Source organism: Papaver somniferum, chromosome 7 (assembly GCF_003573695.1).
Source record: "Papaver somniferum cultivar HN1 chromosome 7, ASM357369v1, whole genome shotgun sequence".
Lineage (NCBI taxonomy): Eukaryota > Viridiplantae > Streptophyta > Magnoliopsida > Ranunculales > Papaveraceae > Papaver > Papaver somniferum.
Window position 1 is genome coordinate 44,121,290 of NC_039364.1, and position 18,815 is coordinate 44,140,104.

General features: G+C 35.5%; 1 protein-coding gene and 1 non-coding gene across 2 annotated transcripts; both read left to right on the forward strand.

The window, feature by feature from the left end:
- The first annotated feature begins 16,765 nt into the window (after positions 1 to 16,765).
- Positions 16,766 to 17,389, forward strand: LOC113294583 (thaumatin-like protein). Its single transcript, XM_026542972.1, has one exon. It carries the CDS (start codon positions 16,766 to 16,768, stop codon positions 17,387 to 17,389), a length of 624 nt encoding a protein of 207 aa, XP_026398757.1.
- Positions 17,390 to 18,707: 1,318 nt separating this feature from the next.
- On the forward strand, positions 18,708 to 18,781 carry TRNAE-UUC. The gene has a single exon. It is a non-coding gene; the product is annotated as a tRNA-Glu (tRNA).
- The last annotated feature ends 34 nt before the right edge of the window (positions 18,782 to 18,815 follow it).

Here is an 18,815-nt window from a genome sequence, read left to right on the forward strand (position 1 = left end):
CACACACCATGAAGAAATATGTGAACCATAGATGGATACTTGGTTTTGCTCATGGAACCGATTAAACCTTCACTGCAAAATATGTTGTGACCGGTTATAACATGATTCCTAATATAGGTTGTAATCGGTTACACCTTGCTCCACAAAGTAGCTTGTGACTGGTTACACCTTGCTTCCCGAAGTAACTTGTGACCGGTTACACCTAGCTTCCCAAAGGTAGCTTATGACCGATTACAACTAATTTCCCAATTCATCTTGTGACCGGTTATACCTTGAATTCCAAAGCAACTTGTGACCGGTTACAACTTGTGGTATAGCTTGCGATCGGTTACACCTAGATTTCTAATATAACTTGTGGCCGATTATAACAAGCTATATATTATATATGCTATGACATGTTATACCTCAAGTCTCAACATAAGTTAAGATAGGTTCTACCATTGTCATCTTCCATTGTTCATCCAAAAGATATTCAATGAAGAACAAGACCAATCATGATTTCCCTTTCGATTATAAAAACAAGTTCATACATCTACTTCCTTAAACTAATGTAATAATACATAGTTTTCTATGATGAAATCACACCTATATAATGCAACATAATCCAACAAATATATATACAATAGATTATGTTGATGTCGTATTTACGAAGTTCCAAAAGATAAGCGTTTATACTTTGTAATATGTTTCCTTGATACTTCGATCATACTGTTATGACCAAGTCTCATTACTAGAGTATTATATACAGATATATACAGCTTCACATGTTATGTTTTCAATGTAGCACGATTTGAAAGATATGTTAGGAATGCAAACAAGATCAAGTCAATATTACTAACCTCAAGTGGAATGATGATGCCGTCGTTATAGTTGTTACTTCTTCTCATTCTTCAGGTCTTCGGAGTAATAATTGTACGTCTCAACATTCCTAGACTTTATAGTATAACCTAAACGAAGTTGAATCTAGTATTTAATCAAGTGACTCTAGATGAGTTTTGATACTAAAATATGACAATCAAACTTGACATACCAAAGCTTGGTGGGTTCAAGCGTGCTATGCTCTAACAAGTTCGACCGAGCAATGCTCTAACAATCTCCTCCTTTGTCAATTTTAATGACAAAACTATCAATACATATGGATAAGCTTCGACAACTTCTTGAATCCAACATGTCTTGGTTTCCTTGGCATCTTCAACTCCTTGAAATCTTCGTAATTTGAAGTTACGATGATTCTGAACGTGTTCAACTCTGCATCATCGTTGTTAGCGCATTGCTCAGTCGAACTCGCATGCGTTGTTATCTCGAGAATGTTTTTCAATGTTAATGATCAAAACTACAAGTCTTGATTTCTATTCTACTATAGCTAAGGTCTCGGACTAGGATAGAAAGTGTATTTGAGCTCAAGAACTCCATGGAAATCATCATACAAGACGAAGGACTACTCAAGGAACCGGTGGATCTTCATCGACTAAAAGGTATGTGGAGACTTTAACTTATCTATCACTCAAAAGTCTATTTATCTCCTATCTTGAGACAAAAGTCGTTTTGCTATATAGACTTATATTATACACATTTGCTATATAGACTCGAACCCAGTCCGCGAACTTGAGTAGGTTATATCTAAAAACGATGTTTGTGAACTTATTCTTATATAAACTAAGGAATGCAAATTGCAAACCGTGGCTATATAGTTCATGAATCGATTAGAGTGAATCAAATCGTCTTTGCTTCGATTGTGTCTTGTGTAGTTACATAAGATTTCCTTGCAGTTGAACAACTCTCTAACTAGTTCATTTGAGTCACTTGAACTAGTTATGGTGAAGAAGAATATGGTTGATATGAAAGTGATCATATGGCTAACCATTTGGTTGACTATTGTTGAACCAATAAATGTACAAGTTTGGGTACGGTTACACAAGCCTAGAAATGTGCATTTCATTTGTGTGTAACAAGCTAGTTTTTGATCTAATGGTTGAAAGATATTAGCTTGAATCTAAATCAGGTTTTCATCTAACGGTGAATATTGAATGCTTTGTTACCAAGCTAACATTGATTGCAAACCCTGATTTGAAAGACTATATAAGGGATAACTCTAGCAAATGGGAAACCTAATACCCACACCTTCTGTTTGATACTAGTTGTGCTAAGCTAGAGTCGATTCTCCTTTAACCTTTGGTTTCTTCTTCTAAACCAGGTTAACGAATTAAAGACTTCATTGGGATTGTGAAGACAGACCGATACTACTTTCTCGTAGTTGTGTGCTCTGATCTTGTTATTTCTATCGTACGAGTACAATTGTAATAATTGGCTTAAGATTGATATCTCCGATAAGCAAGATATAAAAGTAATCACAAACACTTCGTCTCATCGTTTTTGATTCCACAATATCTTTTTTCGCTGCGTCGATTAAGATTATTATGAGGTGATTGATAATACTAGGTTTTTCTTCGGGAATATAAGTCCGGTTTATCAATTGGTTCCTGTTCACCTTGATTTATCAAAAGACAGAACAAAACTCGTAGGTATATTCGTGGGAGATGGATTCATCTATTATCGTAGACTTTTCTGTGTGATACAGGATTTGTTTATTAAAGTCTTCGACTTTGGGTCGTAGCAACTCTTAGTTGTGGGTGAGATCATCTAAGGTAATCAAGTACGTAGTATCCTGCTAGGATCAGAGACGTAGGAGCATAATTGTACCTTGGATCAGTGTGAGATTGATTGGGGTTCAACTACAGTCCAGACCGAAGTTAATTTGGAGTAAGCTAGTGTCTGTAGCGGCTTAATACAGTGTGTGTTCAATCTGGACTAGATCCCGGGGTTTTTCTGCATTTGCGGTTTCCTCGTTAACAAAATTCTGGTGTCTGTGTTATTTATTTTCCGCATTATATTTTGTTATATAATTGAAATATCACAGGTTGTGCGTTGTTCAATCAATTAGAATATCCGACCTTTTGGTTGTTGATTTAAATTGATTGACACCTGGATATTGGTCTTTGGTACCATCCAAGTTATCTCTCTAGTATTTTATAAAGACTCGCAGATTTCTATTTTCTTGAGTATATATCAAATCGAGCGATTGAGATATAAACTCGTTGATATACTTTTTATCTAGATTGAGTCTGACTGTCTAGTTGATTCTCTAGAAAGTATATTGGAGTTTGTCCATACAGATTGCTAAGCGAAATACTGGGTGTGGTTGTTGTACCCCCACTTTTTTAGTTGTTGTTGGAGAACCTATTCCATAGCGATAAAAACTTTTGAAAACAAATATTCTCAATCGTCGTTATATGGAAACATAGTTTCTTCTCTAAAGTTCAATTGTATCTCAACTCTGAAGTAATACTATAGTGATATGTTCCCCCCCAATCAATACTTACATCTTTTGCATAATAGGTAAAACCTATAGATTATTGATTCACCCCCCCCCCCCCCTACATAATGATCCGTAAACCATATGTATGTAGTATGAAACTACTAAATAATTCTCCCCCTTTTTGTCAATAAAATTAACAAAGGTACGACAATCACGGGATCGTAATGAATACAATCAAAAGATATGTCAAGTTTTAAGGAAGTTTTGAGATTCCATATTATAACATACTTAAAATGCAACTCCTCATATTAACTTTTTTGGATGATATCATATAGTAATAAATACTTAGCGCTCATCTAGGAGATTAAAAAAATACAAGCATCCCCTTTCAAATTCCATAGCCACACTCCCCACAAAGATATAGCAATTAAGCACAAGTTCATTTAAAAACTCTCCCCATTTGATGTCATTCCCAAGAGAAAAACATGAGTGACCTTGCTTAATAAAAATAAGGATTTTGTAAGACATTAACAAATCACATGGATTTGTATCCTACAATCGACTTAAAATAGTCTAAATGCCAGTTAGGGACACAAAGATAATTTTGACCGATATGACTCAACATAAGAGAATCTTACGGAGTGTGTCAAGCAGTACAAACACAAAAGTGTGGTCACAAATAGATCAATACCACGAGAAAATTCTCAAAGAGTTTTTTATTTCAACCGATGTAGACAAATATAATTTATAGGTAAAAAAAATAGAGAAAAGAAATGAAGATATAATAGTAAAAAGGGAGGTTTAGTCAAATAAAATAGTTCAAAGTGAAAAATTAATCGTAAAACTGAAAAATTTGAAATGGAAACTAAGTATCCACTCAAAATCACACGGAAACTAAGTTTCCGTAAAGTAACTTTTCAAACTTAGCTTAAAGGGGGATCAGATCTGATCAACTCTTTAGAGTAACAAAGGGATTTCACCACATTAAAGTGAAACGAAAGACCATATTAGTTTGATTTCTCTACAATTAAGAGACTATCCAAGGTTATTTTTCTTGTCTGCTTTAATCTTGTACTTGTTAGAGCATTACTCGGTCGAACTCGCAAGCGTTGCTATCTCAAGCTTGTTTGTCAAGTTTAGGTGATCAAAACTATAAGTCTTGATTTCTAGTCTAGTTATAGTTATGTCTCGGATTATGATAGAATGTGTAGTTGAGCTTTAGACTTCACAACGTTCATCGATTGAAGACGAAGATCTACTGAGGAGAGCTTGGAAAAACTTCACCAACAAAAGGTATGTGGAGACTAAAACATATCTATCACTGATAAGTATATTATATTCTATCTCCTAATGAAACTAAGTTGTATAGCTATATATGATTTTATATTATACACATTTGATATTTCGATCTGAGTTTAACTCGGTTATCTGTGTTGGAAGCTTTTTTCTTTAGCTATGTTCATCATATTCTTGACGAGTTTAGTTGGAAACAATTCATTTGTTGGAAACTAAATAATATGTCAAAAGATGATCATGTGAAAATCGCCTCGAAACATCTTACATGATTTGTGTGAGACCATCATTTGATGTCGACTCAGAAAGTTTTGTATTGATCATTTGATCACTTGAAAATTACTTATAAGCTAATAGTTTGTGTGAGACAGCTATTGTCGTCTTCTAAGGATGTTTTAATGATTGAAAGGGGAGTTTAGAACAATTAACCTTTGTCTGGATACAACACAGTATGCATACCAGTATGCAAACTGTTGTGGTATGATTCAGGTTCGGAAACCTTGTTTGCATACCAGTATGCAAACGGTTTTAACTGTTAAAGTTCGGGAACCAAGTTTTTGTACCAGTATGCGAACTGTTCTACATGAGTTAAGGTCCGGGACAGCGGTATGCATACCGGTTTGCAAACTGTTGGACAAGACCAAAGTCCGGAAGCTATAGTTTGCGTACCCGTTTGCAAACTCAGTGGTTAAAGTTCTAAAATCGGTTAAGTATGTTTTCATACTCATGAAAAAATACATTTATGAATTAAGGAATGCAATCTTGTAAACCGTGGCTTAATGTTCATGAATTGATTCTCATGAATCAATCCGATTTGGATTCAATTGGTTCATTGAAACATAATTAGATTGATTTGATTATATTTCATGATTGATTGATCATCATAGTTTATCTAGAAGTGTTAGATGAATGTGGTTAAGACAAAAGTGTTCATATGGCTAACTTCGGTTAATTATTATTGAGCCAACTCAAAATACACGTTTAGGTACGGTTACCCATATCTAAATAAAGGTATATTTCATTTGTGTGTAACAAGCTAAGACCATCTAACGGTGGAGAAATATTGCTTTGGTTTTAAGAAGACTTAGCTTGAATCTTAAATAACGATTTTATCTAACGGTGAATATTGAATGCTTTGTTACTAATCTATCTTAGCTTAGATTCTAAGCAAAAACTGATTTGAAAGACTATATAAGGGAGAACTCTAGCAACTGGAAAACCCAATCCCGACACTTTCTTGTGTCCTAGTTGCGACTAGAGTCGATTCTCCTTTAACCTAGGTTTTTCCAAAACCATTATAGGTTAACGACTTGAAGACTTTATTTAGGATTCGTGAAGCCAGACCCAACTATTTTCTCTATAGTTGTGTGATCTGATCTTACTTGTTCTATCGTATTGAGTACTATCTTCTCTAGTTTTAACTCGAGATTTATCTCCGATAGGTAAGATATAAAAAGTAATCACAAAGCTCTTCGTCTCATTCTTTGTGATTCCACAATAACTTCTTCTACTACCATATGGTTAAGTTATTGTGAGGTGATTGATATTTCTAGGTTGTTCTTCGGTAATATAAGACCGGATTATCAATTGGTTCATGTTCACCTTGATTTATCAAAAGATGGAAATAAAACTTCATAGGTACTTCTCTGAAGACAGATTTATCTATCAGAATAGACTTATCTGTGGGAAACAGATTTGTTTATAAGTCTTCGACTTTGGTTCATAGAAACTCTTAGTTGTGGGTGATATCATTTAAGGGAATAAAGTGTGTAGGGTCCTGCTAGGATTCATAGGCGTAAGGAACGCAACTGTACCTTAATCGGTGTGAAACTTAGTTATGGATCAACTACATTCTAGTCTGAAGTTAACTTGTAGTAGGCTAGTGTCTGTAGCAGCTTAATATAGTGTGGTTTTCAAATATGGACTAGGTCCCGGGGTTTTCCTGCATTTGCGGTTTTCTCGTTAACAAAACTTCTGGTGTCTGTGTTATTTCTTTTCTGCATTATATTTGTTTATATAATTGAAATATCACAGGTTGTGCGCAGTTCAATCAATTGGTAAATCCGACCTTGATTGTTGGATAAGAATTGATTGGCACTTGGGCATTAATCTTTGGCACCGTCCAAGTATTTCTCACATCAATCAGGCTCATAGATTTCTATCTGTTTGATTTGCTGATTGATTTGAGAAAAAAAGATATAACTCTTTGGCATATTTCTTGATTGAGCTCGCTTTTTAAGTTGGTGCTCTCGGAATTATATTGGTGTTAGTCCATACAGATTGCCGAACGGATTATTTGGTGTGGTTGTTATACCCCCGCTTTTTCAATTGGTATCAGAGCGAGCAAACACGCTAAGACCTCATAAGTCTGTGTTTGAAGCAATCTGATTATCATGGACGAGCTATCTCTAATAACGTACCAGGTCAGAAATTGCCAGATGATTTTCAAAGCTTGGATTCACCTGAGAAAACTGTCACATCTAAGTCAATTTCTAAACATTCTCTTGATGTAAAAACTGTTGATTGGGAAACACGCCTAGAAGAACCGTTGGATGAACTTTCTGATGAAGGTGATTCAAATATTGATAGAGATGTTGATGAGGAAGTCTCAGAGGATGTTAAGCTATTGGATTCGTTGGAAAAGAAGAAGATGACAACTTATTATGTCACACCTCTTCTGACTCCTCTCTGTCGAGAAAACAAGAAATTGAAAAGGATTTTCGGAGGTCTTTATGTTTCGAATCGCTTGTGAATCGATCCTCAAAGATTCCAAGGAAAACCTGATTAGAAAGTCACTTGAATGTGATAATGTTTATCAAAGATACTTCCTACTGGAAGAGAAAGTTGCAGAAACTGAAGCAAGGATTAACTCCCAGAAAACAAGTTTTGATGACAAAGAAAGCACTTATCTTGTTCGATAAAAACGCCTTGAGGCTGATTTAACTGCTGCTCTTGATAAAATCAAGATGTTGGAAGATGACTTGAAAATGTTCAAAACTAGTTCAAGCAAATTAACCACAATGCTAGGAGCAAGTAAAAATCATCGTGATACCCGAAGATTGGGCTATAAGGGAATATATGCTCCAAGTATTAACAAAGAGGTAAAATTTGTCAAGGCTAGTGATTCTTCTCCACAAAAGGTTTCCACTGATGACAAAAGTGAAATACCTTCACCGGTAGTTAATCTTCGAAAGACCAAAGTATATCGACCTTCAGAACCAGCACGCATGAATCCAACGAGTTTGTCATTATTGCGGAAACAAAGGTCACTTGGAAAGGAGATGTCGTTTTTGTATAAGTAATGAAAAACTTCATGATATTCTTGTTTGGGTGTCAAAAGAAGTGGTTAAACCTAGATCATATGTTAAGGTTAACACCCTTGACATTACAAGTTGTGAACGTCCAACCTTTAGGCAAAGGAATCAGTGATGTGATAAACCTAGATTTTCCTATAAATGTCATACGAAGTCTTTTCACAATTGTAATGATTATCAAAAGGATAACTTTGTAAAGACGAAGACAAGATTCGATGATCCCAATTGGATAAAGACTAACTTGCAAAAGAATAGTCAATCCAATTCTATTTTGAGAAATCTAGAAGAGAGTAATGGGAAGAAGGTTCTGATTGTTCCTAAACGCACTCAGAAGTGGGTACCAAAGAAGTTCAATGATGATTTGAGTGTGAAAAGAAATGATCTCCCAGAAAATTCCATGACTATGGAGAAGGCAATATTCATGATGTTGGAAGTTAAAAAGTACTTTGGAAAAATGAATTTGGATATGAAAGGTTCTAAAAGTGATCTCTTTCATGATAATTCAAAAGTGAAACACAATAGTTGGTGGAAGAAGAAACAAAATAAGCCAAAAACTATGGATTGTGAAAAATCCATAGATGCAGAAAAGTCGGTTTGTATCACCTATGGTGAGCAAGGCATTGTTCACCTCAACACAACTTGATTGTGTTGTAAGTGCATCCTCACCAAATAATGCCATGTTACGTATACGGTGAGGGAGGCACGAGAATTGGGGCGCACATACTGTGTTAGGTATGATTTTGAATCTTTGGTAAGGCTGTAGAATTCGATTGGATTCTTCTAAAAAGGTATGTCTAAAACTTGAGAAATATTTATGTTTCTATTATTTGATTAAAGTACTTATAATGATACATGTACCTTGTGTATCGTTCTTGTCTACCTAACTTGATTTGTATTTAAGGTTCTTAGATGTTTAGGTTTGAAAATAGTAGTTCGGGATGTTTGGACTTCATGGTACACATACCAGGTATGCATACCATCATTTAAAATTAAAATCCAGGGACTTCATTTCGCATACTAAGCATGCAAACAGCTCCAGTTCATGAAATTTTGTTGGTGAACACCGTTTGCGAACTGGCCTGTAGACGTCAATTTTGACAACTTGTTTTGGCCTTAACTTCTTCGTCTGAACTCGGAATGACCTCATTCTTTTTGAATTCTCTTCCTCTTTGAATTCTCTTCAAAATGATGATGAGAAATTCAGGATTTGGATGAGTTAAAATTGGTCTTCGTTCCGTTTCTTGTTTTTGAGTGTTTTGCTCTGTTTCGTCGGATATGTACCACTTCTCTTGGAGTTGGGCACTTGGATTCTTGGAGTACTTCTCTTATAATCTCATTTGTAGATTTTAAAAGAATGTTGTTGGTGAATCACAAAGAAGAAAGTTCAAGAATGGGCAGCAGTACGCATTGCTATGAGATTCTTAAATGTTCACAGTCCTCTTATGTGAACTATGGTGCATGGTCGTTAGTGATTTTGTATGTTATTCTTTGTTAAGAAAATTCTTTTTATACGTCTTTGGTAGCAATTCTTAGTGTAAATCCGTGCGAAAAAGATTGATTCTACCTTCTTAGGGAAAATCATCTTGTAGGTTCTTTACGAGTTTGTTTGTCTCTTCGTTTTGTTATCTAGGAAACTTCTTATGGGAATTTATTCTTATGTTTAAGAAGGATAACTATGGTTTGGAATAACAAATATTGTGACTACACATAGCTATAGCCAACGTTTTTCATCTTGCAATGTTTTAGATTTATTTAAATTCTAAGTTATTTGGAAGATGATTTTGCAGTATTAATCTTTATTGGTTTTATATATTGCAAAAATATTTTATGAGATATGTGTGTTTACGTCCGTGAACTATGATTATCTCATATATGACAAAAGTTAAGTCTATTTTGTCTTTATGCAAATATTGATAAAAGATAGAATAAACTTTTGAACATTCCGCGGTATTGATCTTTCCCTGATCCACTTCTATGTGAAAGTACTGTATGGATCCGTAAGTTTTCTTATGTTGAGCATTTCCGACTAAATAAATCTATAAGGTCTTCTTGTGATTAACTTATTCGAGTTTTATGGATACAAATTCATGTTTCATGTAATTTTTTAATTGCCAAAGAAATCCTTCTTTTCTTGTAAAAGTAAGGTCGCTCTTGTTGTTCTTTAGGGAATGACATTTTATGGGGGAGAGTTCTTAATTTAACTTGGGCTTAATTGCCAAATCTTTGTGGGGAGTGCGGCTGTGATTATTGTAGGAGTTATCTTGTATCTTTATAAACTCCTTGATAAATACACCAAGTTTCGACTATGTCAAATTATCGAAACAAAGTTGATATGTTCTCTTTTAGGCATGAACTATCTCTTTGATAATTTCATTATGATCTCGCAATTTTCGAACATTTGCCAATTTATATTGAGAAAAAGGGGGAGAATTATTTGGTAGTTCACACTGCATACATATAGTTTATGGATCATTATGTAAGGAGGAGTGGTTTTCATTGTGAGATGGAAGTGTTGACTAAGGGGGAGTGATACATATCATCGTAGTATTATTGTCAAAGTTGTGATATAATTGGACTTTGATGTTGTGTAATAATACTATGACATTGTATAACAATAACTGAGAACAATTGTTTTCTTATTGTTATGATTACGAATCCCAGGAATGTTGAAGAACCAAGGAAATCAAGTATGATGGATGAGAAGCTACAAAGTTTATTTATTTTATAATCCATATGTATTGATAGTTTTGTCACTAAAATTGTCAAAATGGGATATTGTTAGAGTATTGCTCGATCGAACTCGCAAGCGTTGCTATCTCAAGCTTGTTTGTCAAGTTTAGGTGATAAAACTATAAGTCTTGATTTCTAGTCTACTTATAGCTATGTCTCGGATTAGGATAGAATGTGTAGTTGAGCTTTAGAATTCACGGCGTTCATCGATTGAAGATGGAGATCTACTGAGGAGAGCTTGGAGGAACTTCATCAACAAAAGGTATGTGGAGACGAAAACTTATCTATACTCAGAAGTCTATGATATTCTATCTCCTAATGAGACTAAGTCGTATAGCTATGTATACTTTTATATTATACACATTTGATATTTCGAGCTGAGTTTAACTCAGTTATCTATTTCTCGAAATATGTGTTGGAAGCTTTTTTCTTTAGCTATGTTCATCATATTCTTGACGAGTTTAGTTGGAAACAATTTATTTATTGGAAACTAAATAATAAGTCAAAAGATGATCATGTGAAAATCGCCTTGAAACATCTTATATGATTTGTGTGAGACAATCATTTGATGTCGACTCAGAAAGTTTCGTACTGATCATTCGATCACTTGAAAATTACTTATAAGCTAATAGTTTGTATGAGACAACTATTGTCGTCTTCTAAGGATGTTTCAATGATTGAAATGGGAGTTTAGAACAATTAACCTTTGTCTGGATACAACACAGTATGCATACCAGTATACAAACTGTTGTGGTATGATTCAGGTCCGGAAACCTTGTTTGCATACCAGTATGCGAAAGGTTTTAATTGTTAAAGTCCGGGAACCAAGTTTTCATACCAGTATCCGAAAGGTTCTACCTGAGTTAAGGTCCGGGACAACAGTTTGCATACCGGTTTGCAAACTGTTGGACAAGACCAGAGTCCGGAAGCTATATTTTTCATACTCATGAACAAATATATTTTTGAATTAAGGAATGCAATCTTTGCAAACCGTGGATTAATGTTCATGAATTGATTCTCATGAATCAATCTGATTTTGATTCAATTAGTTTATATATATTTCTGTGAAATAGTGAACAATTGAACAACTCTATTTGAAACACAATTAGATTCATTTGATTATATTTCATGATTGATTGATCATCATAGTTTATCTAGAAGTGTTAGATGAATGTGGTTAAGACAAAAGTGTTCATATGGCTAACTTCGGTTAACTGTTATTGAGCCAACTCAATATAAACGTTTAGGTACGGTTACCCATATCTAAATGAAAGTATATTTCATCTGTGTGTAACAAGCTAAGACCATCTAACGGTGGAGAGATATTGCTTTGGTTTTAAGCAGAATTAGCTTGAATCTTAAATCAGGATTTCATCTAACGGTGAATATTGAATGCTTTGTTACTAAGCTATCTTAGCTTTGATTCTAAGCAAACCCTGATTTCAAAGACTATATAAGGAAGAACTCTAGAAACTGGAAAACCCAATCCCGATACTTTCTTGTGTCCTAGTTGCGACTAGAGTCGATTCTCATTTAACCTAGATTTTTCCAAAGCCCATTATAGGTTAACGACTTGAAGACTTCATTTGGGATTTGTGAAGCCGGACCCAACTATTTTCTCTATAGTAGCGTGATCTGATCTTACTTGTTTTATCGTATTGAGTACTATCTTCTCTAAGATTAACTCGAGATTTATCTCCGATAGGTAAGATATAAAAATTATTCACAAAGCTCTTCGTCTCATTATTTGTGATTCCACAATAACTTCTTCCACTACCTTATAGTTAAGTTATCGTGAGGTGATTGATATTTCTAAACTGTTTTTCGGGAATATAAGACCGGATTATCAATTGGTTCCTATTCACCTTGATTTATCAAAAGACGGAAAAAAAAACTTTATAGATACTTCTGTGGGAGACATATTTATCTATAAGAATAGACTTATATGTGGGAGACAGATTTGTTCATAAGTCTTCGACTTTGAATCGTAGCAACTCTTAGTTGTGGGTGAGATCAACTAAGGTATCAAGTGCGTAGAGTCCTGCTGGGATTCAGAGGCGTAAGTAACGCGAATATACCTTAATCAGTGTGAGACTTGGTTAGGGCTCAACTACATTTTAGTCCGAAGTTAACTTGTAGTAGGCTAGTGTCTGTAGCGGCTTAATACAGTGTGGTGTTCAAATATGGACTAGGTCCCGGGGTTTTTCTGCATTTGCGGTTTCCTCGTTAACAAAACTTCTGGTGTCCGTGTTATTTCTTTTTCGTATTATATTTGTTTATATAATTGAAATATCACAGGTTGTGCATAGTTCAATCAATTGGTAAATCTGACCTTGATTGTTGGATAGGAATTGATTGGAACTTGATCATTGGTCATTGGTACCGTCCAAGTATTGCTCACATCAATCAGGCTCATAGATTTCTATCTGTTTTATTTGCTGATTGATTTGATATATAAAAAGAGATATAACTCTTTGGTATATTTATTGATTGAGCTCGCTTTTTAAGTTGGTGCTCTCGGAATTATATTGGAGTTAGTCCATACAGATTGCCGAACGAATTACTTGGTGTGGTTGTTATACCCCCGCTTTTTCAGTACTGACACTCACACAAGAAAATAGTCTATAGGTTCCGTAACGAAAAAGTTGGTAATGTATTTGGTACCCTCTTTTCTCATACAGTATATCGCATCTTTTCGTAATATATTGACCAAGTATTGATGTTGATTTTTGTGACAAGGGAAATATGGCATTTTTAAGGTTCGTTTTGAGTTTTACTTCAAAAGTTAGATTCATATGCCAACCCAAGTTTCGGCCTCATGTGCGAGACTCAGCTTCTCTTGGCCTAATACAAGAACCAACATCGGCCTCACATGACTACGTTCTCGTCCTCAGAGCCTATAGACGCGGCTCCTAGTATATCCCTCCCCCCCCCCCCCCCCCCCCCCGAGATACACTGGTCATGTATACTCATAACCTCATGATGCATCCACCAGTTGATTCCATGAGCATGAACGAGATTTAGGTATCCGGTAAGAACGACTTACGCCTTGGTCTCACTAACATGACTTACATAGCCTTGTGACTGAATACCGGTACATCTCTGCGAGATACACTGGTCATGCCTGCTCCCGAGACTTGTGTCTGAACCTTAGTATATCCTTACGAGATACACTGGTCATGTCTCCTCCATCATGAACTTGCTCCCGACTCCTAGTAACATCCTCGAAAGATTCACTGGTTAAATTAAGTGTTATATAGTATCATATAAACAAAAGACACTCTCAGAGTACAATATACACACCTCAATCTCAATCTCATAAGCACGTACCAGATGACTCCATGATACTTGAGACTCACAAGCACATCCCAGGTGACTCCATGAGCCTTGAGCCCCACCAACTCATAAAAAGACGAGATGCTGGCATACACAGCCTCAGACATGTGTGAAACAAGATCCATTCACATTGTTATTCTCACACTTCATATGCCTTTTTTTATTATTATTATAACACCTAATTAGTGGTGGATTTAAAGTTAGTATTTTGAGGATACATTACGAAGCTCTATGCTCCTGTTATTCTGAAAAGTATAACATCACCATATATTATCTTGAATATCAGCCCGTTTGAAATTAAAATTGGTAAACAGTGGGATTTGATATTTCCGTATGCACTCATTTTTTCTAGGTACGTAAAGCTTTGCAAAAAAAAATATACATCCCAACATATTAGCTTAAAACGACCACTAAGCTCAGCTGGTCATCCCCGTTCCATAGAGGTTTCATGCGCTCCATGAGGTCCCAGGTTCGAGTCCCCGATGGCGCAATATTACAAAACTTAACATGGAAGGTAGAGTTATCTTGCTCCCTTGTGACATAATCACATCCCCCTATCTGCTTCGACTACCTTGGCTTGGTTCCTCATGAGGCTCGCTGGTAGACTACCACAGAAACTTGTTCAACTAATGTAGTATAGTAGTACGCTATTGGAGCTTAGCTTGTTACGCTTCCAACTAGTTGATGTAATAATACTATTTATCCAATAATAATACAAATTTATAAAATATAAGACGTATGAAAATAGCAATGTGAGTGGATCCTCCCTCTATTGAAACGAACAAGTAGGAAATACCAATTGGTCCTACAAATAATATATTAGAGAGAGGCTAGTCCAGTTGACCTAGTCAATTGTCTGTTTGGTCCTATTTGGTAATATAAATTATAGTTTGGTCCTAGAAATTATGGTTTGGTCCTACGATGACGTCATGGATGATGTAATTGTCATCTTGTAGTGGCAGAAATACCCTTTTAGATTAGGACCATATATATAGTCAAAAAGTAAGAGAGAAGAAATCATTCTCAGATTTACTTTCTCTCTCCTATATTTTCGGATCTAGAATTTCTCTCTTTTTTTTTTTCTTTTTTATTTTCTTCCTTCTAGTGATGAAGAAGATGAAGATGATGATGAACGATTCTCTCTTCTCTCTATTTTTTTCTCTGCTAGTGATGAAGAAGATGAACGATGATGATGATGATTATGAATACGATGAAGTTTTGCGTGTTTTTTTTTTTGATGTTTTGCTTCTGTTTTGATGATGAAGACGGTGAGGATGAAGATTCTGCTGCTATTTATGATGATGATGAACCTTTATCATATTCACATGCTTGGTAAGTTTCGGATCTACAAAAGAAGATGAAGATGACGGAGTTCATTTCTGGAATGAACTCTGGTTTGTGATGAAGATTTTGATGTTTTTTCGTCTGTTGTTGCTGCTGACGATGGAGAGGATGAAGATGATGAAGATGAGTTGTTGTTGCTGATAAAGAAGATGAAGATGACGTAGTTCATTTCAGGAATGAACTCTGGTTTGTGATGAAGATTTTGATGTGTTTTCTTGATGGAACGAACTCATCTTATACTACTGTTGTTGTTGTCAAAGATAGATCTGCTGTTGTTGAAGATTTAATTATGTTTTTGTTTTTCTTGATGTTTGCTGCGATTGGTGATGAAGATGAAGACGAACTCAAGATAGATCTGATGTTGTTGAAGATTTAATTAGGTTTTTTGGATTTCTTGATGTTCCTGCGATTGAAGATGATGATGAAGATGAACTCGTCAAACCCTAGAAATCTGTTGTCGTTGTTGAAGATGAAGATTTATGTGTTTTGTTGTTGTTGCTGCTGCTTAAGATGAACTTCATTCCTGGAATGAACTTCATTACTGAAATGAACTTCATTTTTGGAATGAACTCTGCTGTTGATGAATATAATCGTTTATATAGGTTTTTATCAGGAGTTCATTCCAGAAGTGAACTCTGTTTTATATAGGTTTTTATCAAGAGTTCATTCCAGAAATGAACTCTGGTTTATATAGGTTTTATGAGGAGTTCATTCCAGAAATGAACTCTGGTTTATATAGGTTTTATGAGGAGTTCATTCCATAAATGAACTCTAGTTTGTTCTTAATAATGAAATTTTTGTAGAATTTTAATGAAATAATGAAGTTCGTTCATATTTGATTTAATTTGGTTTTTATTAGGTTTTCATTTGTAAGAATGAACTTTGATACACATAATGAACTTCTACAAAAAAATAAGTAAAAATTAACACAGAAGGATATTTTTGTCTGTTTTATATTTTTAAATAATCATGGACCAAACAGTAAAGGCGTTTTGCAAAAGAACCAAACAGAAATGAGCCCACCTAAAAAAGGACCAAACGATATTTTTCCCGACGAACAAGCATTACAACAAGATAACTTAGATATCCAACGATATCGTAAAAGAAGAATCCGTCTTGACTTAATACCCCAGTATAGACCTATTCCAACTTTAGGACGGCCGGCAGCGTATAAAATCAAAGCATTGTACCCATTTTTTCCTTCTTTCATTTGTTATATTATTAATAATACGAGTCAAGATATTCGAGTTGAATGTATAGAGTCTATAGACAACGTTCACAACTATCCAAAGGCATGACGAGGTTGTGAAATTCAAAACGGGAGATACCCAATTTCTTAAAGAATAGACCCCAAAAATGCCAAAATATTTTTGTATAAACAGTACCTTTGAGATGTTTATTCTTACAAACAAGATCAAGCTCGTAGATCAACATGAATACTCATACTCCAACTTCCCTCATCTTTTCTCCAACCCTATTGTTTTCACTGTTTTATTTCACCGCAATCACCCAAGCAGCTACCTTTGACATCGTGAACAAATGTAGATTCACAGTCTGGGCTGCAGCTGTACCAGGTGGAGGTCGAAGATTAGGCCCAAACCAATCCTGGAAAATCAATGTAGCTGCTGGAACAACTCAATCCCGCATATGGGGTCGAACAAAATGCAACTTTGATGATAAACCACCAAATACCCTAGCTGAATATGCATTAAACCAATTCAATAACTTGGATTTCTTTGATATTTCTCTCGTTGATGGGTTTAATGTACCCATGAGCTTTACCCCTACGAGCGGCTGTCGAGGTATCAAATGCACGGCTGATATAAATGGACAATTCCTGAAACAACTGAAGGCACCAGGAGGTTGCAATAATCCGTGCACAGTTTTGAGGACAGACAAGTATTGTTGCAACTCAGGCAGCTGTGGGCCGACTGCTTTATCTAAATTTTTCAAAAAAAGGTGCTCCAATGCTTATAGTTACCCGAAGGATGATCCTACTAGTACTTTTACTTGTCCTGGTGGTACAAACTATAGGGTTGTGTTTTGCCCACGTTAAGGCGGCAAATCTATTTGATCTGCGAGCAGCTAGTAAATGAAGCTTCTCAACTCAATACTATCTATCTATATATATATATATATATATATCTTCTAGTGAGCACTAGTTACCTAGAATAATAATGAAGCTCTGAAATTTGTTTATCTCTGTGAATGTAAGACTGCAAAAGATGGCGTGTTTGTTTCACTATTGTATCTAAAATGTATTCATAATAAAATAGCACGGTGCGATTCTTTGTGTTGGCAATCTATGGTGTGCATGTTTTTTTTGTAATATATGGCCCCGTTAACTCTAATAGCTTTCCCTATCATCAGGTATATCACAACATTCATTCCGTGGTCAAATGTATGATGTACAATTTGATGTTTGCCAACGACAAAAGTGTGGAAATTATAGTTGGTACTACTACTACGTAACATCTCTTCCAGACGGTGTGCTAAATTTCAAATTACACAAATGAGTTCTATAAATCCCACTGGTGTATCAATTATTTTATTTTGATCTGGTATCGGGTATCCCATTAGAGCATCCATAGTGGGCGAGTATAACCAAAAATTTGGGATGAGATCGTGACGCAGTGGGACGGAGTAAAGATCAAATCCCAGCCAAAGATCAAATTCCAGACCATATTTGGTCGCGACCAAATACCAAATCCTAATATAGTCGGGCGTAAATTTAAAGTACGCTTGTTGCTGGGCGTAAATTTAAAGTACGCGCGTTAACGGGCGGAGATTTAAATTACGCCCGATGAAAATTCAAATTAAAAAAAAAAAAAAAAAAAAATTAGGCGTAAACTTAAAGTACGCCTGTTGACAAGCGTAAATTTAAAGTACGCCTGGTGATTGATTGGGCGGACATTTGAGATACGCCCGATGAAATTTTTTTGTGGCGGAGATTTAAATTACGCGCGACCAAATTTTAATCGGGACCGTTACGTGACAACACGGACTAAACCCAAAATTTGATCTTTTTTTTGATCTTTGGTTTTGATCGCACCACTGCAGTTGCTCTTAGTGCATCATTCTTATGCAGAAGACCTAGTAATATATGACAGTACTGATTCCCGTTGTCCAGGGATCATTAGTTCCAACCAACAAATTCAAAGTCTCCCTGACAAAAGACTTAAAACGAAGGGCTTCATCTGCTACCCAATAATAAATTAGATAGAATTCAAGAATGTCTTTGTCTCCTCTAGAACCACGGGTGAGCTTTGAATTTGAAGTTGAGGTCAGTCTTTTGAACTAGTTCCGTAATTTGGGAGCTATCGGCCAATTCAAGGAAATCTTTCATATTTGTAAATAACTGATACCGTTCACAATCCATTGTAGTCCAGCCCGGTTAGGATACCTGGCTTTCACCCAGGCGACCCGGGTTCAAATCCCGGCAATGGAATTTATCTTTTTAATTTTAGCACCCCAATCCAGGC